We start from the raw sequence: 24,431 nt of genomic DNA, 5'->3' as shown, positions 1-24,431 counted from the left end.
ATATTAAACACTTCCTTTATGATCACCTTTTCAGCATTATACTCATCTTTTCGCTAACTTACTGGCCAATCTGAGCAAGCAAGAGACAACTATTCCATATCGGAGTCTTTTATTTGGTTACCCCTCTAAACCCCATCAGATTTTGAAAGCACACACTATCTGTTAAAGTAACCATCCTGAGTGTGTTTAAAGACAAATATGGTTCTATTTCAAAATCCACTTTCATCTTTGATAAACCTCTAACCTTGCTGCTCCCCAAGGAATAAAAGTAAGCATTGCAAAGTAGGCTTTGAATATTTTTGAAAAGAAAATATGGATGCAGAGGGGCTGATGTGGTCGATATGTGTCCCTGCTAAGTGCAGAACTTGAACTTGATAACTAGTTTATAGTTACAAGAGGGGAGTAGCAATGATGGCATTCCCAGGTGGTGGATAATTCAGTCACTGGACACACCTGACTTCTGAATGCATTATGTGATTGGGGACAGTGTCTCACCACTGCCTATTATATTTTGCAAGAGCAGATAGCTTCCTTCACCAGACACACAGAGAAAGCAGTTTAGTCACTTGGGCCAGATATGGGAAGTCAAGCTAGCTTTTAAAATGTGTTGCTGGGGAGATGACTAAGAGAAGACTGACAGATAGACGTTTGAGGGAGCTAGAGAAAGCACCGTTTGAAGCGTTGCTTCTGGTTCGGAAAAGCGGTGGGAGTGGCCCTGCCCAGGGTAGACAAGATTTTTCTCCTAGTTGGAGATGTGAAACCTCTGGGAAATAAGGCAAGTAAGTTGGGAAGCAGATACAGTGTAGCTTGATGATTTTACTTGGGCACCCCTACAGATGACTCAAGTACTACTAAATGAGTGGGGAAGAGGAATTCCTCCCTCAAACCTACAGCAGAATCACATGGCGCGTGGGTTAAACTTACACATCCCAGGCTCTACCCTCATACCACTGAATCAGTTTTTCTGGAACTGGGCCCTGAAATCTACACGTGTGATTGGTGTTTCTGCAGCAGGTAGAGAAAGTCAAGGGAAGGGCTCCAGGTCGGAAGAGGGGGAAGACAGAAAAAGACGGCGAGAGAGCACAAAAGTAAGGGTAGCCACGCAGCCTGTCCTTCCCATTTCCTCAGCTATAAGATGGGGGAAATAACAGTTACTCCTAGGGTTGTCGAGACAACTTAATTAGCTAATACCTGTCCAGAGCCCCACGGAGTGTGGGGCGTAAGTTTGCTCGGGAGCCGGCCGGTGCTCCTCCAGCTCATCAGTATCGGCACCACCCACCGCCCCGTTCCCCACCCTCAACCCCCGGCGGCCCCTCCTCCCGTACCCCCTCCTCTCCCTCCTCAGCCGAGCGTCCTACCTGGGCTGCAGCCAGGCGGGCAGCTCCACAGGTCCCATGGGCCGCAGTCTCCAGGCCCTCCACGCCGACCGGGAAGGAACACCCGCCGGGAGCGCCGGAGGGGCGGCCGGGCGGCCGGGCGCGGAAGGGCGGAGCCTCTCCTCACGCAGCAATTTACCAAAAAAAAAAAAAAAAGTTCCTGAAGTTCCTGCAGCGGCGGGAGCCAGCTGCACCACCACTGGCACGCCGAGGCGCGGCAGGTGCCCGAGGCTGGGCCGGCCTGGCGGGGGCCCTAACACACCCCAGGTCCCAAGTAAGGTGCACCAGGTTCCTTACCCGGCTTCCTAATCTTTGTGTTGAGACTCCGTTGCAGCCTCGTTAAAACTAACGGACCCTGACCCCTGACCCCGGAAGCGTGCAGTCAAGCCATCCCAAAGCCTGCTGGGATGCGTGAGCCCCAGGTGGCGCCTATTATTACCCTCACCTGCGAGAGCGGTTAGGCTAGGACGATTGTGAGCACGCCTTCCCCAACACTTTTTCAGCCAAGAGGCCTGATTCCTCAGTATCAGACATCCTTGCCCTCTCATTTCTCCTGGGTCCTCACTGATGCTTGCAAATCCTTTTATTCATGTTGTGTTCATCTCCCTATCCTTTGCCCAGCCCTCAGAAACCTCCTGATCACTCAGGCCTATGGCACCACTCTCTCCTTCATGCTCTGGTGACCCACTTCCTACTTTGCTGATAAGATCCAGACCATCTTCCAGCTTCTCTGCCCTCTAAGGGAAATATCCCCAAATAAATTTAAAACAAAACAAACAAAAAGCCAAGAAAGCACTTGCAAGTAAGCAGTACCATATACCCGATTTGGGGAGTTGGAAGGTAGTATCCCCATTTTAGCTAAATATTTTAAAAATATGTTAAGGTGCTTGCAACAGGTCACATGACTGATAAATGGCAGTATTAGAACCTTAAGGTTTTTGTTTTTGTTTTTCCATTAGGCTAGCTATAGTTTCCTTCCTCCTAGTCCATTCTGACCTGGTACCTCATCTCTCCATTTCTCTGCACCTTCCCTCACCCCCTGCCCTGGGTCGGAAGTTCATCCCTCTCCTGCATTCACCAGTCCCTTCTCAAAGTCATTCCATCAGTTATTACCCACAGCTTCTTCTTGTATCTCCATCCTGTCCTTTCCACTGTCTTTCACCACAGTTTAGGAACATCTTCAAATCTCTCCCACCCTAGAATTAAATATTTTATTATTTCTGCTTCTCACTGGATGTAGTTTTCTCTCTCCTTTTTCTCATAACTCCCTGCCCACTCTCATAAGCAGACTTTTCTTTATTTCTTACCATCTTCCTGGTCCATAACACCTTACTATTTAACTTTCCTTCCCAACGCTCTCCAGAAACTGTTCTCTTAGGGAGGCTGCCTTGATTTCTTCCCTGAGTCCCCATTCTGCACCCACTGTGTAGATGACCCCACACAGTTCTTGCTCTTGGGGAGAACTTGATGTAAAGAGGAAACTGATTTACAAGCAAACACTGGTGGCTAAGCAGTCATCAATGTCATCAGTGCCCAGGCCAAGCAGCAAGAGAGGAATAAAGCCCTGGATGGACTGGAATGGGGCGAGAGGAGAAGGCAGAAAGCGACCCTTTATCATACAACACAGAGCCTGCATCTTCATCCTCCCCCCTCCTCCCCTTCCACAAGTCTACTGCATTTACCACCTTCACCTCTCCTCCCTGTGCCTCTGCAACTCTGCATGTTAGACTTTTCTCGCCTTCTGTCCTTTCTCTCTCTCTAGACGTCTCCTCTTCTCCAGCTCTATTTCCTCGCAGGTCTGCCCTGGGCCATCTTTTCCCTTTGCCACCATGTTATTCCTCAGCACAGACATCTCCCCACACGGCTTTATCTCCACACAGATAATGGCTGACTCTATTATCTTCAGCCTCTGTTGTTTTTTTTAATGAACACTAGCTCTGGCCTTTCAATAGCTTCTGGATATTTCTGCATGAAAATCCCATTGTAACTTCCAATTGAATCTATTTAAAATAAGCATACTGTCTTTCTTCCCATATCATTATCTAATTTCCTGCAGGGAAACCACGGTTTTCCTAGTCATTCGGGTTTAAAATTTAGGAGTCATCATTAAGTCTCCCCATCCAATCTAATTCTATTGATAGAATTATTCTGTTGAGATCACTAGCATTCCACTTCTGTTCCTTATACCCAGAACCCGGGTAAAGGAGACCCCAAAAGAGCTCCTTTTTACTTGCCAAAGAACAAACTACAAACAAACAAAAAACCTTTCAAATCAAGAAGTTAGGGAATTCTACCTTGTTTTCCAAGGAATCAGTGCAGAGGGAGCTTATGAGAGAACATTTTGAGTAGGAAGTGCATTTCTCCCTTTTCCTTGGCAGGGCCTTAGGGCAGGTCCTCTTCAGGTCCTGCCAGCATTACCAAGGCAGACTTCACCAGCCTCCCTGCCTCCAGTCTCTCCTCCTTCTACCCAGACTACCATACATTAGTTGAAGCCTGCTGGAAGTATTTCTTAAAACATAGTCCTGATCCAGCCATTTTTTTCTGGTCAAAATTCTTTGTGGTTCTCTGTTGCCTGCTGCAGTCATATCTCATCTTGCCTCTAAGCCAGTCATACGCAGACATCTCATACCACCCTATCCCCCACCAATTACAGCAACTCACCATTCCATGACCACACCAGGCATTTTCTGATCATCGTGTGTACCTATGTGAAATTTTCTCCTCCTTTGAATTTCTCTTCTACTTCTTCCCCTTCATCCCAATATTTACCTGTCAAAGTTCTACTCATTCTTTAAAGCCCTTCCCAGAGCTTCTTCTGGGAGCTGCACTGGTCTAATGGATGTCTATGATGGCACTTACCTTAAGATATTTTTACTGGGGTTCCTGCCTACTCAACTAAATTGTGAATTCCCAGAGGGCTCTACCTCTTACTTACAGTAAGAATTTGACATACTTTAACTTCTATGAACAAAGTATCTTTTGCCAAAACTACATGATTCTTGGGAGGATTGAATAGGAAAATGTATAGATGAAAATGTGTAAAAGTACCTAGTACAGTGCTTGGCATGATAGGTATCCAAAAATGTTAATTATCTACTTGTACAGGAGAAGTCAGAGGTCGGGATAGTTCAAGTGACTCAAAATTAACACGTTCTTGCCTTTAGAAGGAACTTTAACACTATTTGAATATGTCAGTGTTGTTTTCTTTGGGAAAATGTTTAAATTTGTTTTCATCCCTATGAACACCATTTGGGAAACTAAAGCCTTGAAATATATTTCATGGCAGTAGCAGATTAGCTCAAGAATTTTTTATACCATACATAAAATGTAATAAGCTACACTATTTCACAATGATCTTCAGAGAAATTAAATCCAGTGGTTGAATATCCTGAGTTTGGACATTTAACCATCCATCTATCCATCATCCTGTTCCTGCATTTTTTCCCCTCCCATTCCTTGGCAATCTCATTTTTGAATGCCAATACTTCATGTGATATTCACTGAGAACAGAGATTCTGGAAAAGTGCCCCACTGCCCCCTTCTTCTTCCATTACCTACAAAGGGCACTATAAGGATACAGTTATACTCTGAAAACGTTCAGTTCTAGATTTCCTTTTTATTTCAACCACCTGGAATTTTCAGGGATCACAACCTCTCTCTCTTCCCACTCCCAATCCCATAGCACAGTTTGGAAATTTCACAAGCTGCTAGATCCATACATAACCCTAGAGATTATGTTGTCCAATCTTCTTGTTTCACAGGCACCAAAACTCTAGTTAAAGCTAGGCTGAGCTCTCTTTCCACAGCACTGTGCAAAATTTCAGCTGTATTTGCCCGGTTATCTTATCTTACTTGGGCATTAATCATAAATAGTCATCTATTGTAATCTTTGCCTGGACATGCTCTCAGCCTCTATTACCACTCTTTTCCAGCTGATCCAAAGCATTGCTTTTACTTCTCTGCTAGAACTTTAACTATTCATCCTTTAAATGTCTTCCCCCTTTGAGACTCCATTTAGAAGACCAAACCCTGGACTTCTTGGTCATCATTATCCCCCAATCTATCCCCTGTGTTATTCTAAGACAAATGTGTTCAAGTGTGTAATTGGTTTATTCAGCCTTGCAGGCGCCATTATAAAATCTCTTAGTTCACATGATTATATTATTGATTATAAGCTACATGTGTTTTACTGTGCTTTCTATGAGTTATCTCACTTAATCCTCAGAGCAACCATATGAGGTGGGTGGGAACTGTTCTTTTTTTTTTTTTTTTTTAAGGAAAGAGATAGGGGATATATGTATACATTTAATGCAGATTAAAACCACAATGAGATATCATTACACACGTATGAGAATGGCCAAAATTAAAAAGACCCACAATATGAAGGCTGAGAGGGAACTCAATCCATCCCTTTGCAGCCTTCCTACAACCAGCCCAAATCTCCTAAGGCAAAAGGATGCCTCTAGCAGGCTTGGAAGAAAGTAACATACAAAGAAATGCAAAAGAGAAAGTCACATTAGTATAATTCCAAACTGTTATTCCTGTTATATACAGTTAAGGTTTTATTTAAATTCACATACAATTTTCATTTCTATTTATTCTTGTTCCATGCCATTGTCTATGATTACTGAAAACTGCTTTTCTTAGAATAATTCACTTTACAAACTACTTAGAGGAGTCATCCACAGAAAAACAACTTGATATGGTAATTTTTTTTTTTTTTTTTTTTTGCGTTATGCGGGCCTCTCACTGTTGCAGCCTCTCCCGTTGCTGAGCACAGGCTCTGGACGCACAGGCTCAGCGGCCATTGGTCACGGACCCAGCCACTCCGCGGCACGTGGGATCCTCCCGGACCCAGGCATGAACAGTGTTCCCTGCATCAGCAAGTGGAGTCCCAACCACTGCACCACCAGGGAAGCCCTAATATGGTAATTTTTGAGATCAGATTTAGTTTTATAATGATGGAGACAATATTTGGGTCACAAATATAAATACTTTCAAGATCATTTTTATATTGATCTCTTTAGATAAAATTATTTTTGTTTCCATTATATCCAAATCACTTTAAAGGCAGGGTTGCTTTTTGATAGTCTAAGGTAAGAGATTTTAAAAATGAATTAGGCTTTAAAAATTTAAGACTTTTTGACTGTATGATATGTACACAGGGTCAAGAAACAAAACGGCATCTTTTGTAATCATTTTTTGGATAAAGAAATTACAAAAGAGGTAAAGTCAAAATAAACAATCTAAATGCTTATTAATTCATCTAAAAATTATTGAATTTTACTGGATGTCTGAATAGATAAACATAGCTCATATTGTGCATTTATGTAGCTTAATAATGGTAGGAAATGCTGATCCCAAAAGAAAACTGACCAGAAAGATTCCTTCCTTGAAAAATGAGTTTCAGAAAAACAAAGGTCTTGCTTCTCAGATTATTTTATTCCATATTGCCTTCTCAATGTTGGCTATTCTATTAGTTGAGGGGGATTAGATAAGAAGATCACAGAGATCTCCATGATCTGGTTCTGATATTCTATAAACTCACAATTTATTCTGTATCTCAAATACATATTTTCTATAAATTCTCTCCCTAGAAAAGCCATCAGCTGTAAATGATGTCAATGTTCGTACTTCTTTATCCATGCATTGGTTTGATACTTTCATTTTGCTGTTTGTGTATACTTTCCACAGAATTAGTGTTTGTTTATCAAAATATATTGTGCTTGACCTTGTGCTATGTGAGCTCTTATTGGCTGTTTGGGAGACTGCATGAATTTAAAGACAAAAAGACACATTCTCCATCCTCAAGGTGTTTCTAAACCTCAAGGTATTAAAAAAATTTTTTTTAATTGAAATATAGTTGATTTACAATGTTGTGTTAACTTCTGCTGTACAGCAAAGTGACTCAGATATACACATTCTTTTTTATATTCTTTTCCATTATGGTTTATCCCAACATATTGACTATAGTTCCCTGTGCTATACAATAGGACCTTGTTTTTTATCCATGTTACATGTAATAGTTTACATCTGCTAATCCCAAACTCTCTCAAGGTGTTTTTAAATGGCTGGGGTTTTTTGTTGTTGTTGTTTCTTTTTTTTAACTATGCTCAGAAACAGAAAGGAACAGTTTCAGGGAGCAAGGAATTTTCAGTCAGAAGACCCAGGTTCAAGTCTAGATTTCACTTCTGTGTGATGTTGGACAAGTAATAATGCCTTTCTGAGTCTCAGTTCCTTTATTTATTTTTTTAAAATAAATTATTTATCTTTGGCTGCATTGGGTCTTTGTTGCTGCACGCGGGCTTTCTCTAGTTGTGGCGAGCGGGGGCTACTCTTCGTTGCGGTGAGCAAGCCTCTCACTGCGGTGGCTTCTGTTGTTGCGGAGCACGGGCTCTAGGTGCACGGGCTTCAGTAGTTGTGGCACGTGGGCTCAGTAGTTGTGGCTCGCCGGCTCTAGAGCGCAGGCTCAGTAGTTGTGGCACACTGGCTTAGTTGCTCCGCGGCATGTGGTATCTTCCTGGACCAGGGCTCAAACCCATGTCCCCTGCATTGGCAGGCGGACTCCCAACCACTGCGTTCCACCTTTATTTTTTAAAATGAAGATAATACAATTACAGACCCTAGCCTGCTTCCTCTGTGAGGCTCAAATGTGATAACTGTCAAGCTTCAAACTCAAACGCAGACGAGGTCAAGGTCCCAAAAGCCCAGTGACAACCTGCTCCAGCAGTTAGAGGTGGAGCCCTGGATGCTGCCTGTCAAATAGGGCAGAAGCCTGGGGAAGAAGGAACAAGGGGACAGAGGAGGGAGGGTTGTGGTAGTTGGAGAGGGGTCAAGCTACCGGAGACAAAGGAATTAAAAGGAATTATCATCCTAAATGAAATTCAAGAGTTAGATCTCCAGCAAGAAAATGTTCAGCATATGTTCTGGATCGGGAAGGAGTCATAGAAGAGGAGATAATAAGTGGATCGGTGGGGGTGGGGGGAGGATTGAGGGGAGGAGCAGAGGTCAACTCAGAAGTAGAGAGTTCTGTCGTGAGCCAGGTCAAAAAACCAAGCTAAACCAGATAGGAAGACTTGGTTCTCTAAATGAGGACTGTCTAGACAGAAGCAGGTGCTGTTGTAGGTCAGATGTACTTGCGTTTGCCTGTTGTTCAGACAGAAGTCTGATTTCCCTGTGTCTGGTTGAGGGTATTGGGAGTAGGTGGAGATTGGGCCTTTGTAGAGTGTAGAAGTAGGGAGAAGACAAGATGGTTAAATTGCACCATTAGTACACTAGACACCGAAGTCAAGGGAAGATAAAGGAAAGTTACCCTACTTAATATTGTTGTTGAAGGCTAAACCTGCATTGAGATTTAGTCTGTTAATTTATAAGGTTTATGAGCCCGATATAACCACATTTAAATGGCCATCCTTAGGGTGTGTAATGATTTCTTATCTGCTATTAGAAATAATCTTTACCACATAGATAACTTTTTTTTTTTTCACAGCTTACCCTTCCCCCTCCCCATATCCTCAAATCCATGCTCTAGTAGGTCTGTGTCTTTATTCCTGTCTTACCCCTATGTTCTTCATGACATTTTTTTTTCTTAAATTCCATATATATGTGTCAGCATACAGTATTTGTCTTTCTCTTTCTGACTTACTTCACTCTGTATGACAGACTCTAGGTCCATCCACCTCATTACAAATAGCTCAATTTCATTTCTTTTTATGGCTGAGTAATATTCCATTGTATATATGTGGCACATCTTCTTTACCCATTCATCTGATGATGGACACTTAGGTTGTTTCCATCTCCGGGCTATTGTAAATAGGGCTGCTATGAACATTTTGGTACATGTCTCTTTTTGAATTATGGTTTTCTCAGGGTATATGCCCAGTAGTGGGATTGCTGGGTCATATGGTAGTTCTATTTTTAGATTTTTAAGGAACCTCCATACTGTTCTCCATAGTGGCTGTACCAATTCACATTCCCACCAGCAGTGCAAGAGTGTTCCCTTTTTTCCACACCCTCTCCAGCATTTATTGTTTCTAGATTTTTTAATGATGGCCATTCTGACTGGTGTGAGATGATATCTCATTGTAGTTTTGATTTGCATTTCTCTAATGATTAGTGATGTTGAGCATCCTTTCATGTGTTTGTTGGCAATCTGTATATCTTCTTTGGAGAAATGTCTATTTAGGTCTTCTGCCCATTTATGGACTGGGTTGTTTGTTTTTTTGCTATTGAGCTGCATGAGCTGCTTATAAATTTTGGAGATTAATCCTTTGTCAGTTGCTTCAATTGCAAATATTTTCTCCCATTCTGAGGGTTGTCTTTTGGTCTTGTTTATGGTTTCCTTTGCTGTGCAAAAGCTTTGAAGTTTCATTAGGTCCCATGTGTTTATTTTTGTCTTTATTTCCATTTCTCTAGGAGGTGGGTCAAAAAAGATCTTGCTGTGATTTATGTCATAGAGTGTTCTGCCTATGTTTTCCTCTAGGAGTTTGATAGTGTCTGGCCTTACATTTAGGTCTTTAATCCATTTTGAGCTTATTTTTGTGTATGGTGTTAGGGAGTGATCTAATCTCATACTTTTACATGTCCCTGTCCAGTTTTCCCAGCACCACTTACTGAAGAGACTGTCCTTTCTCCACTGTACATTCCTGCCTCCTTTATCAAAGATAAGGTGACCATATGTCCGTGGGTTTATCTCTGGGCTTTCTATCCTGTTCCATTGATCTATATTTCTGTTTTTGTGCCAGTACCACACTGTCTTGATTACTGTAGCTTTGTAGTATAGTCTGAAGTCAGGGAGCCTGATTCCTCCAGCTCCATTTTTCGTTCTCAAGATTGCTTTGGCTATTCGGGGTCTTTTGTGTTTCCATACAAATTGTGAAATTTTTTGTTCTAGTTCTGTGAAAAATGCCATTGGTAGTTTGATAGGGATTGCATTGAATCTGTAGATTGCTTTGGATAGTAGAGTCATTTTCACAATGTTGATTCTTCCAATCCAAGAACATGGTACATCTCTCCATCTATTTGTATCATCTTTAATTTCTTTCATCAATGTCTTATAATTTTCTGCATACAGGTCTTTTGTCTCCTTAGGTAGGTTTATTCCTAGATATTTTATTCTTTTTGTTGCAATGGTAAATGGGAGTGTTTCCTTGATTTCACTTTCAGATTTTTCATCATTAGTATATAGGAATACCAGAGATTTCTGTGCATTAATTTTGTATCCTGCAACTTTACCAAATTCATTGATTAGCTCTAGTAGTTTTCTGGTAGCATCTTTAGGATTCTCTATGTATAGTATCATGTCATCTGCAAACAGTGACAGCTTTACTTCTTCTTTTCCGATTTGGATTCCTTTTTTTGCCTTTTCTTCTCTGATTGCTGTGGCTAAAACTTCCAAAACTATGTTGAATAAGAGTGGAGAGAGTGGGCAACCTTGTCTTGTTCCTGATCTTAGTGGAAATGGTTTCAGTTTTTCACCATTGAGGACGATGCTGGTTGTGGGTTTGTCATATATGGCCTTTATTATGTTGAGGAAAGTTCCCTCTATGCCTACTTTCTGCAGGGTTTTTATCATAAATGGGTGTTGAATTTTGTCAAAAACTTTCTCTGCATCTATTGAGATGATCATATGGTTTTTCTCCTTCACTTTGTTAATATGGTGTATCACGTTGATTGATTTGCGTATATTGAAGAATCCTCGCATTCCTGGAATAAACCCCACTTGATCATGGTGTATGATCCTTTTAATGTGCTGTTGGATTCTGTTTGCTAGTATTTTGTTGAGGATTTTTGCATCTATGTTCATCAGTGATATTGGCCTGTAGTTTTCTTTCTTTGTGACATCCTTGTCTGGTTTTGGTATCAAGGTGATGGTGGCCTCATAGAATGAGTTTGGGAGTGTTCCTCCCTCTGCTATATTTTGGAAGAGTTTCAGAAGGATAGGTGTTAGCTCTTCTCTAAATGCTTGATAGAATTCCCCTGTGAAGCCATCCTGTCCTGGGCTTTTGTTTGTTGGAAGATTTTTTATCACAGTTTCAATTTCAGTGCTTGTGATTGGTCTGTTCATATTTTCTATTTCTTCCTGATTCAGTCTTGGCAGGTTGTGCATTTCTAAGAATTTGTCCATTTCTTCCAGGTTGTCCATTTTATTGGCATAGAGTTGCTTATAGTAATCTCTCATGATCTTTTGTATTTCTGCAGTGTCAGTTGTTACTTCTCCTTTTTCATTTCTAATTCTATTGATTTGAGTCTTCTCCCTTTTTTTCTTGATGAGTCTGGCTAATGGTTTATCAATTTTGTTTATCTTCTCAAAGAACCAGCTTTTAGTTTTATTGATCTTTGCTATCGTTTCCTTCATTTCTTTTTCATTTATTTCTGATCTGATTTTTATGATTTCTTTCCTTCTGCTAACTTTGGGATGTTTTTGTTCTTCTTTCTCTAATTGCTTTAGGTGCAAGGTTAGGTTGTTTATTCGAGATGTTTCCTGTTTCTTAAGGTGGGATTGTATTGCCATAAACTTCCCTCTTAGAACTGCTTTTGCTGCATCCCATAGGTTTTGGGTCGTCGTGTCTCCATTGTCATTTGTTTCTAGGTATTTTTTAATTTCCTCTTTGATTTCTTCAGTGATCACTTCGTTATTGAGTAGTGTATTGTTTAGCCTCCATGTGTTTGTATGTTTTACAGCTCTTTTCCTGTAATTGATATCTAGTCTCATAGCATTGTGGTCGGAAAAGATACTTGATACAATTTCAATTTTCTTAAATTTACCAAGGCTTGATTTGTGACCCAAGATATGATCTATCCTGGAGAATGTTCCATGAGCACTTGAGAAAAATGTGTATTCTGTTGTTTTTGGATGGAATGTCCTATAAATATCAATTAAGTCCATCTTCTTTAATGTATCATTTAAAGCTTGTGTTTCCTTATTTATTTTCATTTTGGATGACCTGTCCATTGGTGAAAGTGGGGTGTTAAAGTCCCCTACTATGATTGTGTTACTGTCGATTTCTCCTTTTATGGCTGTTAATATTTCCCTTATGTATTGGGGTGCTCCTATGTTTGGTACATAAATATTTACAATTGTTATATCTTCTTCTTGGATCGATCCCTTGATCATTATGTAGTGTCCTTCTTTGTCTCTTCTAGTAGTCTTTATTTTAAAGTCTATTTTGTCTGATATGAGAATTGCTACTCCAGCTTTCTTTTGGTTTCCATTTGCATGGAATATGTTTTTCCATCCCCTTACTTTCAGTCTGTATGTGTCTCTAGGTCTGAAGTGGGTCTCTTGTAGACAGCGTATCTATGGGTCTTGTTTTTGTATCCATTCAGCCAATCTGTGTCTTTTGGTGGGAGCATTTAGTCCATTTACATTTAAGGTAATTATTGATATGTATGTTCCTATTCCCATTTTCTTAATTGTTTTGGGTTCGTTATTGTAGTTCTTTTCCTTCTGTTGTGTTTCTTGCCTAGAGAAGTTCCTTTAGCATTTGTTGTAAAGCTGGTTTGGTGGTGCTGAATTCTCTCAGCTTTTGCTTGTCTGTAAACATTTTAATTTCTCCATCAAATCTGAATGAGATCCTTGCTGGGTAGAGTAATCTTGGTTGCAGGTTTTTCTCCTTCATCACTTTAATTATGTCCTGCCACTCCCTTCTGGCTTGTAGAGTTTCTGCTGAGAGATCAGCTGTTATCCTGATGGGGATTCCCTTGTGTGTTATTTGTTGTTTTTGCCTTGCTGCTTTTAATATGATTTCTTTGTGTTTAACTTTTGACAGTTTGATTAATATGTGTCTTGGTGTATTTCTCCTTGGATTTATTCTGTATGGGACTCTCTGTGCCTCCTGGACTTGATTAACTATTTCCTTTCCCATATTAGGGAAGTTTTCAACTATAATCTCTTCAAATATTTTCTCAGTCCCTTTCTTTTTCTCTTCTTCTTCTGGAACCCCTATAATTCGAATGTTGGTGCGTTTAATGTTGTCCCAGAGGTCTCTGAGACTGTCCTCTGTTCTTTTCATTCTTTTTTCTTTATTTTGCTCTGCAGCAGTTATTTCCACTATTTTATCTTCCACCTCACTTATCCGTTCTTCTGCCTCAGTTATTCTGCTATTGATCCCATCTAGAGTATTTTTTATTTCATTTATTGTGTTTTTAATCGATGCTTGATTCATCTTTAGTTCTTCTAGGTCCTTGTTAACTGTTTCTTGCATTTTGTCTATTCTATTTCCAAGATTTTGGATCATCTTTACCATCATTATTCTGAATTCTTTTTCAGGTAGACTGCCTATTACCTCTTCATTTGTTAGGTCTGGTGGGTTTTTATCTTGCTCCTTCTCCTGCTGTGTGTTTTTCTGTCTTCTCATTTTGCTTATGTTACTGTGTTTGGGGTCTCCTTTTTGCAGGCTGCGGGTTCGTAGTTCCCATTGTTTTTGGTGTCTGTCCCCAGTGGCTAAGGTTGGTTTAGTGGGTTGTGTAGGCTTCTTGGTGGAGGGGACTACTGCCTGTGTTCTGGTGGATGAGGCTGGATCTTGTCTTTCTGGTGGGCAGGTCCACGTCTGGTGGTGTGTTTTGGGGTGTCTGCGGACTTTTTATGATTTTAGGCCACCTCTCTGCTAATGGGTGGCGTTGTGTTCCTGTCTTGCTAGTTGTTTGGCATAGGGTGTCCAGCACTGTAGCTTGCTGGTCGTTGAGTGAAGCTGGGTGCTGGTGTTGAGATGGAGATCTCTGGAAGATTTTCGCCGTTTGATATTATGTGGAGCTGGGAGGTCTCTTGTGGACCAGTGTCCTGAAGTTGGCTCTCCCACCTCAGAGGCACAGCACTGACTCCTGGCTCCTCAATTTGGGATGATTTGTTGTCTATTCATGTATTCCACAGATGCAGGGTACATCAAGTTGATTGTGGAGCTTTAATCCGCTGCTTCTGAGGCTGCTGGGAGAGGTTTCCCTTTCTCTTCTTTGTTCTCACAGCTCCTGGGTCTCAGCTTTGGATTTGGCCCCGCCTCTGCATGTAGGTCGCCGGAGGGCATCTGTTCTTCGCTCAGACAGGACAGGGTTAAAGGAGCAGCCTCTTCGGGGGCTCTGGCTCACTCAGGCCCGGCGGGAGGGAGGGGCACGGAGTGCAGGGCGAGCCTGCAGCGGCAGAGGTCGGCGTGACGTTGCACCAGCCCGAGGCGCGCCGTGCGTTCTCTCAGGGAAGCCGCCCCTGGATCCCGGGACCCCGGCAGTGGCAGGCTGCACAGGCTCCCGGAAGGGCGGTGTGGACAGTGACCTGCGCTCGCACACAGGCTTCTTGGCGGCGGCAGCAGCAGCCCCAGCGTCCCACGCCCGTCTCTGGGCTCCGCGCTTTTTCCACATAGATAACTTTTAAGGCCATTGTAGAGATGGTTAATTGTTTTATATTGCTGGTATAAAAGTCTTATTCCATATAGTTGGAGATCGCATGAGTGATATCTATCAGATTACCTGTGAAATAGGGTGAATCTGGTCTTGTGCTGGATCCCAGCCCCCAAGAAGGAGCATCCTCTCAGACTAGTCCTAGGGGCAAGAGTGGCACTGAATAGACGACAAGTAGAATTCAGTCAAGCAAGAACAGAAAAAACTGCATTATTGGTGCCCAAATCAGAGAATAGCTGGGTAAGGGAGCCACTAGGAGACAGAAATTTAGAACAAATTTGGACTGATCTTGATTAGTCCTAACTGATGATTTTGTTAGCTCAGACTTGCCTTTACAGGGCTGGGTGATCTCTTCCCACATTTCCAAAAGTCCAGATATGAGCCTTAATTTAAAAAAATTATAAATCCTTTCTCTATAAAAGCAATAATCAGTTTAAAACAAAATAGAATTATACTTTCATTCACAATAGTAACAAAACTAAAGATTCATTCACAATAGTAACAAAACTAAAGATACCTAGAAATAAAGAAGAAACATACAGATTCTTTAAGAAGGAAGTTATAAAATCTTATTGTAGAATATTAAAAAATGAAACAAATGGAAACATGTTCTTGAATGGAGTCCTTTATATCCTCCAAATTTAAATTTTCTCCAATTAATCTATGAATGGAAGGTAATTACAATTAGAATCATAAGAAAAAATTTTTACTGAATAAAATAATCTTAAAGTCCATACAGAGAAAGAAATTTCTAAGACTAGCCAAAAAATTAATTAAAAGAGGGATAGTGAGGAGGATATGCATTACTAGGCAATAAAATATAAGACATTGTATTGATATAGGAACAAACAAATTGAACAATAGAAGACAATCAAGATCCCAGGAATAGATTTCAACATATATAGGAATTTAATGTTTGACAAACTAAAATTTCAATTCCGTGAGAAAAGATTCACTTAGTTAATAAATGGCTGGTACACCTGTTTAATCCATCTGGAGGAAAATAAAGTTGGAATGCTATCACACACCACATACAAAAGTAAATTCCAGGTGGATTAAAGAATTAAGTGTATAGGAAAAGGCAGTAAAAACAACTTATAAAATTTAGATGATTATTTGGACACCCTGGGTGTTAGGAAGAGCTGTTCACCAAAACAGGATTATAGAAAAATGTTTTTGTATGGCAAAAAATATCAAAACAGTGCCAAAAGATTAAAATTATATTTGTATTACTGGAATGAACCTAACACTTAGTCATGATATATTATCCTTTTTATATGCTAGTGGATTTGTCTGCTAATATTTTGTTAAGCTTGAAGTCTGCTTTGATATTAATATAGTTACTCCAACTTTCTTATGATATGTGTCTGCATGGTGCATCTTTTTCCATCCTTTTACTTTTAGCCTATCTTTTTCTTTATATTTGAAGTGTAAAAAATAAAAAAATTGGGCTTCCCTGGTGGCGCAGTGGTTGAGAGTCCGCCTGCTGATGCAGAGGACACAGGTTCGTGCCCCGGTCCAGGAAGATCCCACATGCCGCAGAGCAGCTAGGCCGGTGAGCCATGGCCTCTGAGCCTGCGCGTCTGGAGCCTGTGCTCTGCAACGGCAGAGGCCACAACAGTGAGAGGGCCGTGTACCGCAAAAAATAATAATAATAAAATAAATAAATAAATAAATAATTTTTAAAATTTAAAAAATAAGGTATATCTTTTGTAAACAGTATATCATTGGGTCTTACTTTTATATCCAGTCTATAATCTCTGCCTTTTAATGCAAGTATTTAGTTTACACTTAATGCAGTTATTGCTGTGGCTGGGTTAATATCTGCCATCTTGCTATTTGTTTTCTAATTGCTTTTTCAATCTTTTTTCCTCCTTGCCTGACATTTTTGGAATTATCAAGTACATTGGGGAATTTCATTTCATCTCCTATATTGGCTTTTTAGCTATAGTTTTGTTTTATATTTTAGTGGTTGCTCTAGGAATTATCATATGCATCCTTAACTTATTATAATCTACATTGAATTAATATTATACCACATCACATATATTATAAAAAAAATTAAAGCAGAATTCTTCCATTTTTCCTTTCCATTAGTTCTGTTATTTCTGTATTCTGCCATATATTTTACTACTATATATATTATAAATCCCACAATAAATTTTCATTTTTTAGAAAGTTAATTATCTTTTAAATTTTAAATAAGGAGGAAAGACCTTTATCTTTACTACATATTTCCATTTTTTGCAATTCTTCATTCCCTCACATAGATTCCTATTTTCTATCTATCATTTCTCTCTATCCTTAGAACTTCTTTTAGTATTTCTTCTAATACAGGGCTTACAACAATGAATTCTCTGTTTCTGTCTCTATTTCACCTTATTTTGAATGATATTTTTACTCTATATAAAATTCTATGTTTCCACATTTCCTCCTTTTAATTTATTTTACTGTTAGTATTTTTTGCTCTAATACAATTAGATTGCATCTAATTTTTGTGGACCTTGTGACCCAGGGCAGGTGTGATATAAGAAGAACTTGAGCCTACATATGTATATATTTTTTATTACTTCATTTCTTAGGTATAAAATAATTTCAGACTGTCTTACCATTGTGGTGCCCTTGGTGTAAAGATCTGTTCATATTTCACAGACACTAAGATGTGTATGAACAAAGGTTTGGGAGTTTTATTCTAATTCTGAGGAGGTGTAGAGCTCAAAGCAAATTATTTACTCACATGCAGCCATTTTGCTTCATTTGTAAAATGAAGTAAATAAACTGACTTATGTTTATAAGAACTGTGACAAAAATAAGACCAGATAATGATATTCGTAATTATAATAATCACAATGATAGCTAAATATATTGAGGGCTGGCTATTGCTAGTCTCTATTCTAAACACCTTATGTGATTTAACTGATTTATTCCTCCAGCAAAGCTACGATGATGTAATATTAATTATTTCCATTTTACAGACGAGGAAACTAGAATACAGATAATTTTAGTAAATTATCCAGGACTTTAACACTGCCAGTAAACAGTAAAGCTAAGATTTGAACTCAGGTGATTGAAAACTGCCTTTACACACATAATTGGTTTTCAAATGCTGAATTTAAAATTTTGCTTCAAAATCTTGGGAGGCAGAATTTACTAAACAAACAGTACGTTGGCTGGTCTTTACACAAATCTAAAATCTGTCCTGGGTTCCTGAGGAGATGTTTTCCCCTCCAACTTAATTTACTTACATCTGAAGCTATTTAGACATCCATCCATCACCATCATATTTATCCAGACAGCTGTCACATTAAAGCAGTTGAATCTATCACCCTCAACTCATGGCAACTAATAGACCCTCCCTTCCCCTTGACTGTGCCTTTCGCTCCAGCTGTTGCCTTATCTGCCTCCTTCTATTTGCAGCCAAGCTGGCATGCTTTTCAGACCCTGTCTGCCCGGGTTTTCTCCTTCACTTGATGTTGTTAACCACTTCCTGCTTCTTTAAACCCTCTGTGGCCACTGCTGACCTCTACCTCTGTCCTGTCTCTTTCTCCCTCTTTGGATCTTCGTTTCACGCTTTACATCTACAATAACCTATAGTGATTGTTTGTATGTCTGCCTCCCCATCACACTTCAAGCTTTCTGAACATGGGAATCCGTGCCTTCGCTGCCCACCACCCCCACCCCATCATCTCAACCTGGCAGGACACCAGGTGAGGAGTAGCTACTCAGGAAATGGTGTTTAATGTTATTTGAAACAGCTACCATTGAGAATGTTGGCAGGTAATCCCATAACGACTCCTTGGGGATGGTAAAGAATCCTGTTCCAGGAAAATCAAGGGAAGTTTTTCTCCACGTCTGGGAGATTGTGCATGTTTAAAGACCCAGGGGAGGAATGCTATGGAGCACAAGTGATTAAACTTATTTAAGAAATGGAGACAGGAAACTCCCTGGAGCAGCATTGTAGGAAGGACTCCAGGGAATGCACAGGAGAGGGAAGTGACCTCACATTCTCAGCTTTACTCTTCCTGAACTAAAGTTCCCTCTCTCAGAGAACAAATGTGATAAAAAATTTCCTTGAACGTCAGAAATATTTTCATAGGAAAATTATTAGCTCTTTAAAAAACATACTGTGTTGAAGATCTTTGGTTATTAGGCTTTAACATTTTTGGCTTTGGAGATTTGAGAGCTACATCAAAATGGGATTATTTCACCTTCAAGATGTGTGTGACCTCAGTAAGGTACAAACCTGAATTGGACCCACCTGCTGGGAGGCTAGAGTGCAGACAGAGCTGTGTGAGCTTAGCTCCCAAGGTGCATCAGCCTCAAAGGGGGCTTACTGTATTGTATGGACCTGCCATTTATGTGTAGCTGGGAACAGATATATGATACTGGTGTTTGAGTTTTGCTGAAGGTCTTAAGGACCTCACAAATGTCACAGTATATTTTATTTTATTTTATTTTTTATATTTTTAAATTTTATTTATTTAATTTATTTATTTTTGGCTGTGTTGGGTCTTCGTTGTTGTGTGTGGGCTTTCTCTAGTTGCAGTGAGTGGGGGCTACTCTTTGTTGAGGTACGTGGGCTTCTCATTGTTGTGGCTTCTCTTGTTGTAGAGCATGGCCTCTAGGTGCACGGGCTTCAGTAGTTGCAGCACACAGGCTCAGTAGTTGTGGCTCACGGGCTTAGTTGCTCCACAGCATGTGGGATCTTCCCAGACCAGGGAGAGTATATTTTAAAAGAAGATAATGTTGATGGGTGATGAATTGAACAGAAAAATCTTTAAAATGATAACTAAACTATCATGATGTATTGTCAAAATTTGTTAAATATCTTTTCAAAAATCATAGGAATATAAAATGGATAACCAACAAGGACCTCCTATATAGCACAGGGAACTAGATAATGATAAGATTACTCAATTTCTTATAATAATCTGTAAGGGAAAAGAATCTGAAAAGAATAGACATATACATGTATAACTGAATCACTTTGTTGTACACCTGAAATTAACACAACATTGTAAATCATACACTTCAATATATATACTTAAATAAACACAAAACAAAACAAAAAAACAAACAGAAACTCATAGAAATACAATGGTCAAGTTGCAGTTAGTACTCAAGAGAACTTTTTGGTAAGGAACTCATCTCTTGAAGCTCTAGTTTCCTCATCCATAAAGTTCTAACTTCACAGCACTGAGGTGGGAATAAATTAGATTTTGTTTGGTGTGTATTTGTGCATATAAACATAAACACTTAGCCCAGTGCCTGGCCCACTATTATAGATGAAATTCAACAAATTATTTATTAAAATATATACTTTACAAGTATGATACACCCACTTTGGTGACAAAATATTTCTGCGGCTAATCAATAGGAATTGACATGTTAACTCTTTCTTCATCTAACAGGTATTATCTTATCCTGACAGAAGTTATGGTGAGATAAACATCATCCCTCTTAAAATAAACCGGTCACTTGTTTTTTAAATGTTTTAGTTGATTAGGTTTTGTTATGCTTTTAAAACTCTAAGTGGCAAATAGTGCAAAAATAGTTTCTTAAATTGGCTTGAAATGTAATTTTTGATAGGATATTTCAGGTTCACATTGTATTTAATTTTTCACCAAGCATTTTTATATACAGTATATAAATCCATATGTGGAATATATTCTCTACTAAATTCACTGGCAAATAAACAAAAGCTTTCAGAGCCTTTAAAAAGTGCCAAGAGAGGCTGCACAGCCACCGCTGGAGCCCCTGGAGGCGGCAGACGTGGAGGCCGCAGCTGAGCCCTATGTTTCTGAGAAGCCAGCGGAGGAGGCCACAGCCGAGTCAGGTGGGGTGACAGGTGGTGAAGAGCAGGGCACCGGCAAGGGGGAGGAAGATGAGCTGGAGGATCGGAGCGGAGACGAGATGCCGGGATCCGAGGCGCCGGGTGACAAGGCTGCAGAGGAACAGGTTCAGTCTCCACCACCCCCGGAAGGAAGAGGCAAAAGATGAGGAAGAGGATCAGACTCTTGTGAACCTGGACACGTATACCTCGGATCTCCATTTTCAGGTGAGCAAAGACTGCTATGGAGGGCAGCCACTTTTCTCAGAGAAATTCCACACCCTTTGGTCTGGGGCAAGAAGTACTTATGGAGTGACAGAGGGGAAAGTCTACTTTGAGGCCAAGGTAACCCAGAATCTCCCAATGAAAGAAGGCTGCACAGAGGTTTCTCTCCTTCGAGTTGGATGGCCTGTTGATTTTTCCCATCCACAGCTTGGTGAGGATGGATTCTCTTATGGTTTCAATGGACGAGGACTCAAGGCAGAGAATGGGCAGTTTGAGGAATTTGGCCAGACTTTGGGGGAGAATGATGTCATTGGCTGCTTTGCTAATTTTGAGGCTGAAGAAGTAGAACTTTTCTTTTCCAAGAATGGAGAAGACCTTGGTGTGGCATTCTGTATCAACAAGGAATCTGTGGTTGACCGGGCCCTCCTACCCCATGTCCTCTGCAAAAATTGTGTTGTAGAATTATACTTTGGTCAGAAGGAGGAAACTTTCTTCCCACCACCAGAAGAGTTTGTGTTCATCCATGCCATGCCTGTGGAGGAGCGCATGTGCACTGCAGTCCCTCCCAAGACCATAGAGGAGTGTGAGGTGATTCTGATGGTGGGACTGCCTGGATCTGGAAAGACCCAGTGGGCACTGAAATATGCAAAAGAAAACCCTGAGAAAAGATACAATGTCCTGGGAGCTGAGACTGTGCTCAATCAAATGAGGATGAAGGGGCTCGAGGAGCCACAGATGGACCCCAAAAGCCGAGACCTTTTATTTCAGCAAGCCTCCCAGTGCCCTAGTAAGCTGGTCCAGATTGCTTCCTGGACAAAGAGGAACTTCATTCTTTTTCTTTTTCTTTTTTTTTTTTTTTGCGGTACGTGGGCCTCTCACTGTTGTGGCCTGTCCCGTTGTGGAGCACAGGCTCTGGACGCGCAGGCTCAGCAGCCATGGCTCATGGGCCCAGCCGCTCCACAGTATGTGGGATCCTCCTGGAACGGGGCATAAACCCATGTCCCCTGCATCAGCAGGCGGACTCTCAACCACTGAGCCATCAGGGAAGCCTGGAACTTCATTCTTGATCAGTGTAATGTCTACAACTCTGGCCAATGGCAGAAGCTATTGCTGTTCAAGACTTTCTCTCGGAAAGTGGTGGTGGTCGACCCTAATGAGGAGGACTGGAAGAAGAGGCTGGAGCTGAGGAAGGAAGTGGAGGGAGATGATGTGCCTGAGTCTATAATGCTGGAGATGAAAGGTGGGCTAAACTCTACAAGTTAGGGGTCCTGTCCTTGGTCCGTGCACACCTCACTAGAGCCTCTTAGCACCTGGAGGATTCTCCACATATAAAGTGTAAATCTGTGGAATAAGTTAATGGGTGTGATCACTTGAAGATTAATGAATGAGCAGAGTGAATGGTTAAAAAAAAAAGTGCCAAGAGATGTTTCTGAGGACACATACAGCTTTTGATGTATACACAGGAGAGATGTGAACTCTTAATTTAGCAACAGAACTTTTGAAAGGTGGAAGTCCTAAGAGATCACAAAAACCAAATGGCTACTCCCAGGGGTACCATTTCTGAGGAGTGAAATTTTCTGAGAAGCTCTTTTTCTCTTCACTCAACATGGTCAGTAAGATGTATCGGCTCTCTTAGTGTAGTGAGAGAGATGAACAAAGAGAAAACTGATTGTGGGAATATGGGAGACCACAGACTGTGGGAGAAGTTCACAATTGAAGGGAGGCCACCACTGGCCATGAGATGATCTGAGTCAGTGTGTGGTCACTGAGCCGTGAGAACCAAGGTGACTGTATTCCTTTCCTAGAGCCGTAACAAAGTACCACAAACTAGGTGACTTAAAACAACAGAAATGTTTTGTCTCACAGTTCTGGGGGCTAGAAATCCAGAATCGAAGTGTTGGCAGGACCATGTTCTATCTGAAGACTGTAGAGAAGGCTCCTTCCTTGCCCCTTCCTAACTTCTGGTGGCTCCTGGCAATCCTTGCCTTGTAGGTACATGGCTCCACTCTCTGCATCCACCTTCACATGGCCTGCTTCTCTGTGTGTCTGTGTCCAAATCCCTGAATAAACTGTGATATTAAGAATGTGGTCCCAAGCCTTACATAGACTTGAAGACAACACTGAATGAATACACATCAGTGATTTATTATTTATCATTGCTGGGCTTAGGTGGAGAGCAGGAAGTCTAAGAAGGGGGAGGACTTTCTGTACCTGTCAGTGTGTCAGGTCTGGTAGGAGTGCATCTCAGGAATTCCTGCCCCACATTTCCTGCCCCTCCCTTTCCCTCACTTCTCCTTATCTGCCATCATCTTTATCCCAATGCTTTCCTTTGTTCTCCTTCTCCTGTGAAATCACGTGTAATGTCCAGAATAGACGAAAGGCACGCTCAGGATTGGGATGATGGCTAGGGTGGAAGGTGTGTTCCTGTTCCAGCTTAAGTTTAGGACTTATTGAGAACAGAAATTGCCAATTTTGTCATCATGGTCAGTCTTCTTTTATCAGCTGATAGCCCTACTATAAGCTTCCTTCTGCATTGTGAGGTTATCATAAAGATGTTTAAGATAACTATTTTCTCTGTCAAATGAAGCAGTTGGAAGATTACCCTTTGAAGAAAGTTATAAAAATACTAAATTTGGGGAGACCTTCAAGATGGTGGAGGAGTAAGACGTGGAGATCACCTTCCTCCCCACAAATACATCAACATGTGGAACAACTCCTACAGAACACCTATTCCTACAGAACTCTGGCAGAAGACCTCAGATTTCCCAAAAGGCAAGAAACTCCCCAGGTACCTGGGTAGGGCAAAAGAAAAAAAACAGAGACAAAACAATAGGGACGGGACCTGCACCTCTGGGAGGGAGCTGTGAAGGAGGAAAGGTTTCCACACACTAGGAAGCCCCTTCGTGGGTGGAGACTGCGGGTGGCGGGGAGGAGGGGGAAGCTTCAGAGCCATGGAGGAGAGCGCAGCAACAGGGGTGCGGAGGGCAAAGCAGAGAGATTCCTGTGCAGAGGATCGGTGCCGACCAGTACTCACCAGCCCGAGAGGCTTGTCTGCTCACCCGCCGGGGCGGGTTGGGGCTGGGAGCTGAGGCTCGGGCTTCGGTCAGATCCCAGGGAGAGGACTGGGGTTGGCTGCATGAACACAGCCTGAAGGGGGCTAGTGCGCCACAGCTAGCCGGGAGGGAGTCCAGGAAAAAGTATGGACCTGCATAAGAGGCAAGAGACCATTGTTTTGGGGTGCCTGAAGAGACGGGATTCAGAGCACCGCCTAAATGAGCTCCAGAGACGGGCGCGAGCCACGGCTATCAGCACAGACCCCAGAATGTGCATGAGACGCTAAGGCTGCTGCTGCAGCCACCAAGAAGCCTGTGTGCAAGCACAGGTCACTATCCACACCTCCCCTCCTGGGAGCCTGTGCATCCCGCCACTGCCAGGGTCCCGTGATCCAGGGACAACTTCCCCAGGAGAACGCACGGCACGCCTCAGGCTGGTGCAATGTCATGCCGGCCTCTGCCACTGCAGGCTCGCCCTGCATTCCATACCCCTCCTTCCCCCTGGCCTGAGTGAGCCAGAGCCCCCGAATCAGCTGCTCCTTTAACCCCATCCTGTCT

The 24,431-nt window shown here is 41.5% G+C and overlaps 2 protein-coding genes across 3 annotated transcripts in view; one reads left to right on the top strand and one right to left on the bottom strand.

Moving 5' to 3' along the window:
* The window catches only part of HACD4 (3-hydroxyacyl-CoA dehydratase 4), a 57,147-nt gene extending 55,450 nt beyond the window's left edge, over window positions 1-1,697 (bottom strand). For both annotated transcript variants that reach the window (XM_060102016.1, XM_060102017.1), the window contains exon 1: window positions 1,359-1,697. In XM_060102016.1, the coding sequence (XP_059957999.1) occupies window positions 1,359-1,396 (38 nt within the window). In that variant the 5' untranslated portion in view covers window positions 1,397-1,697. The remainder of the gene's footprint in view (window positions 1-1,358) is intronic.
* LOC132491642 (heterogeneous nuclear ribonucleoprotein U-like protein 2) lies at window positions 1,395-22,083 on the top strand. The gene is given in 4 exon segments (XM_060100485.1): window positions 1,395-1,650; window positions 20,488-20,747; window positions 20,749-21,640; window positions 21,872-22,083. Coding segments are annotated over 4 exon segments (1,620 nt in total).
* Window positions 22,084-24,431: the final 2,348 nt, after the last annotated feature.

This window comes from Mesoplodon densirostris, chromosome 6 (assembly GCF_025265405.1).
Source record: "Mesoplodon densirostris isolate mMesDen1 chromosome 6, mMesDen1 primary haplotype, whole genome shotgun sequence".
NCBI lineage: Eukaryota > Metazoa > Chordata > Mammalia > Artiodactyla > Ziphiidae > Mesoplodon > Mesoplodon densirostris.
The sequence above is the reverse complement of the archived record's forward strand: the minus strand, read 5'-3'. Positions and strand labels throughout refer to the sequence as shown.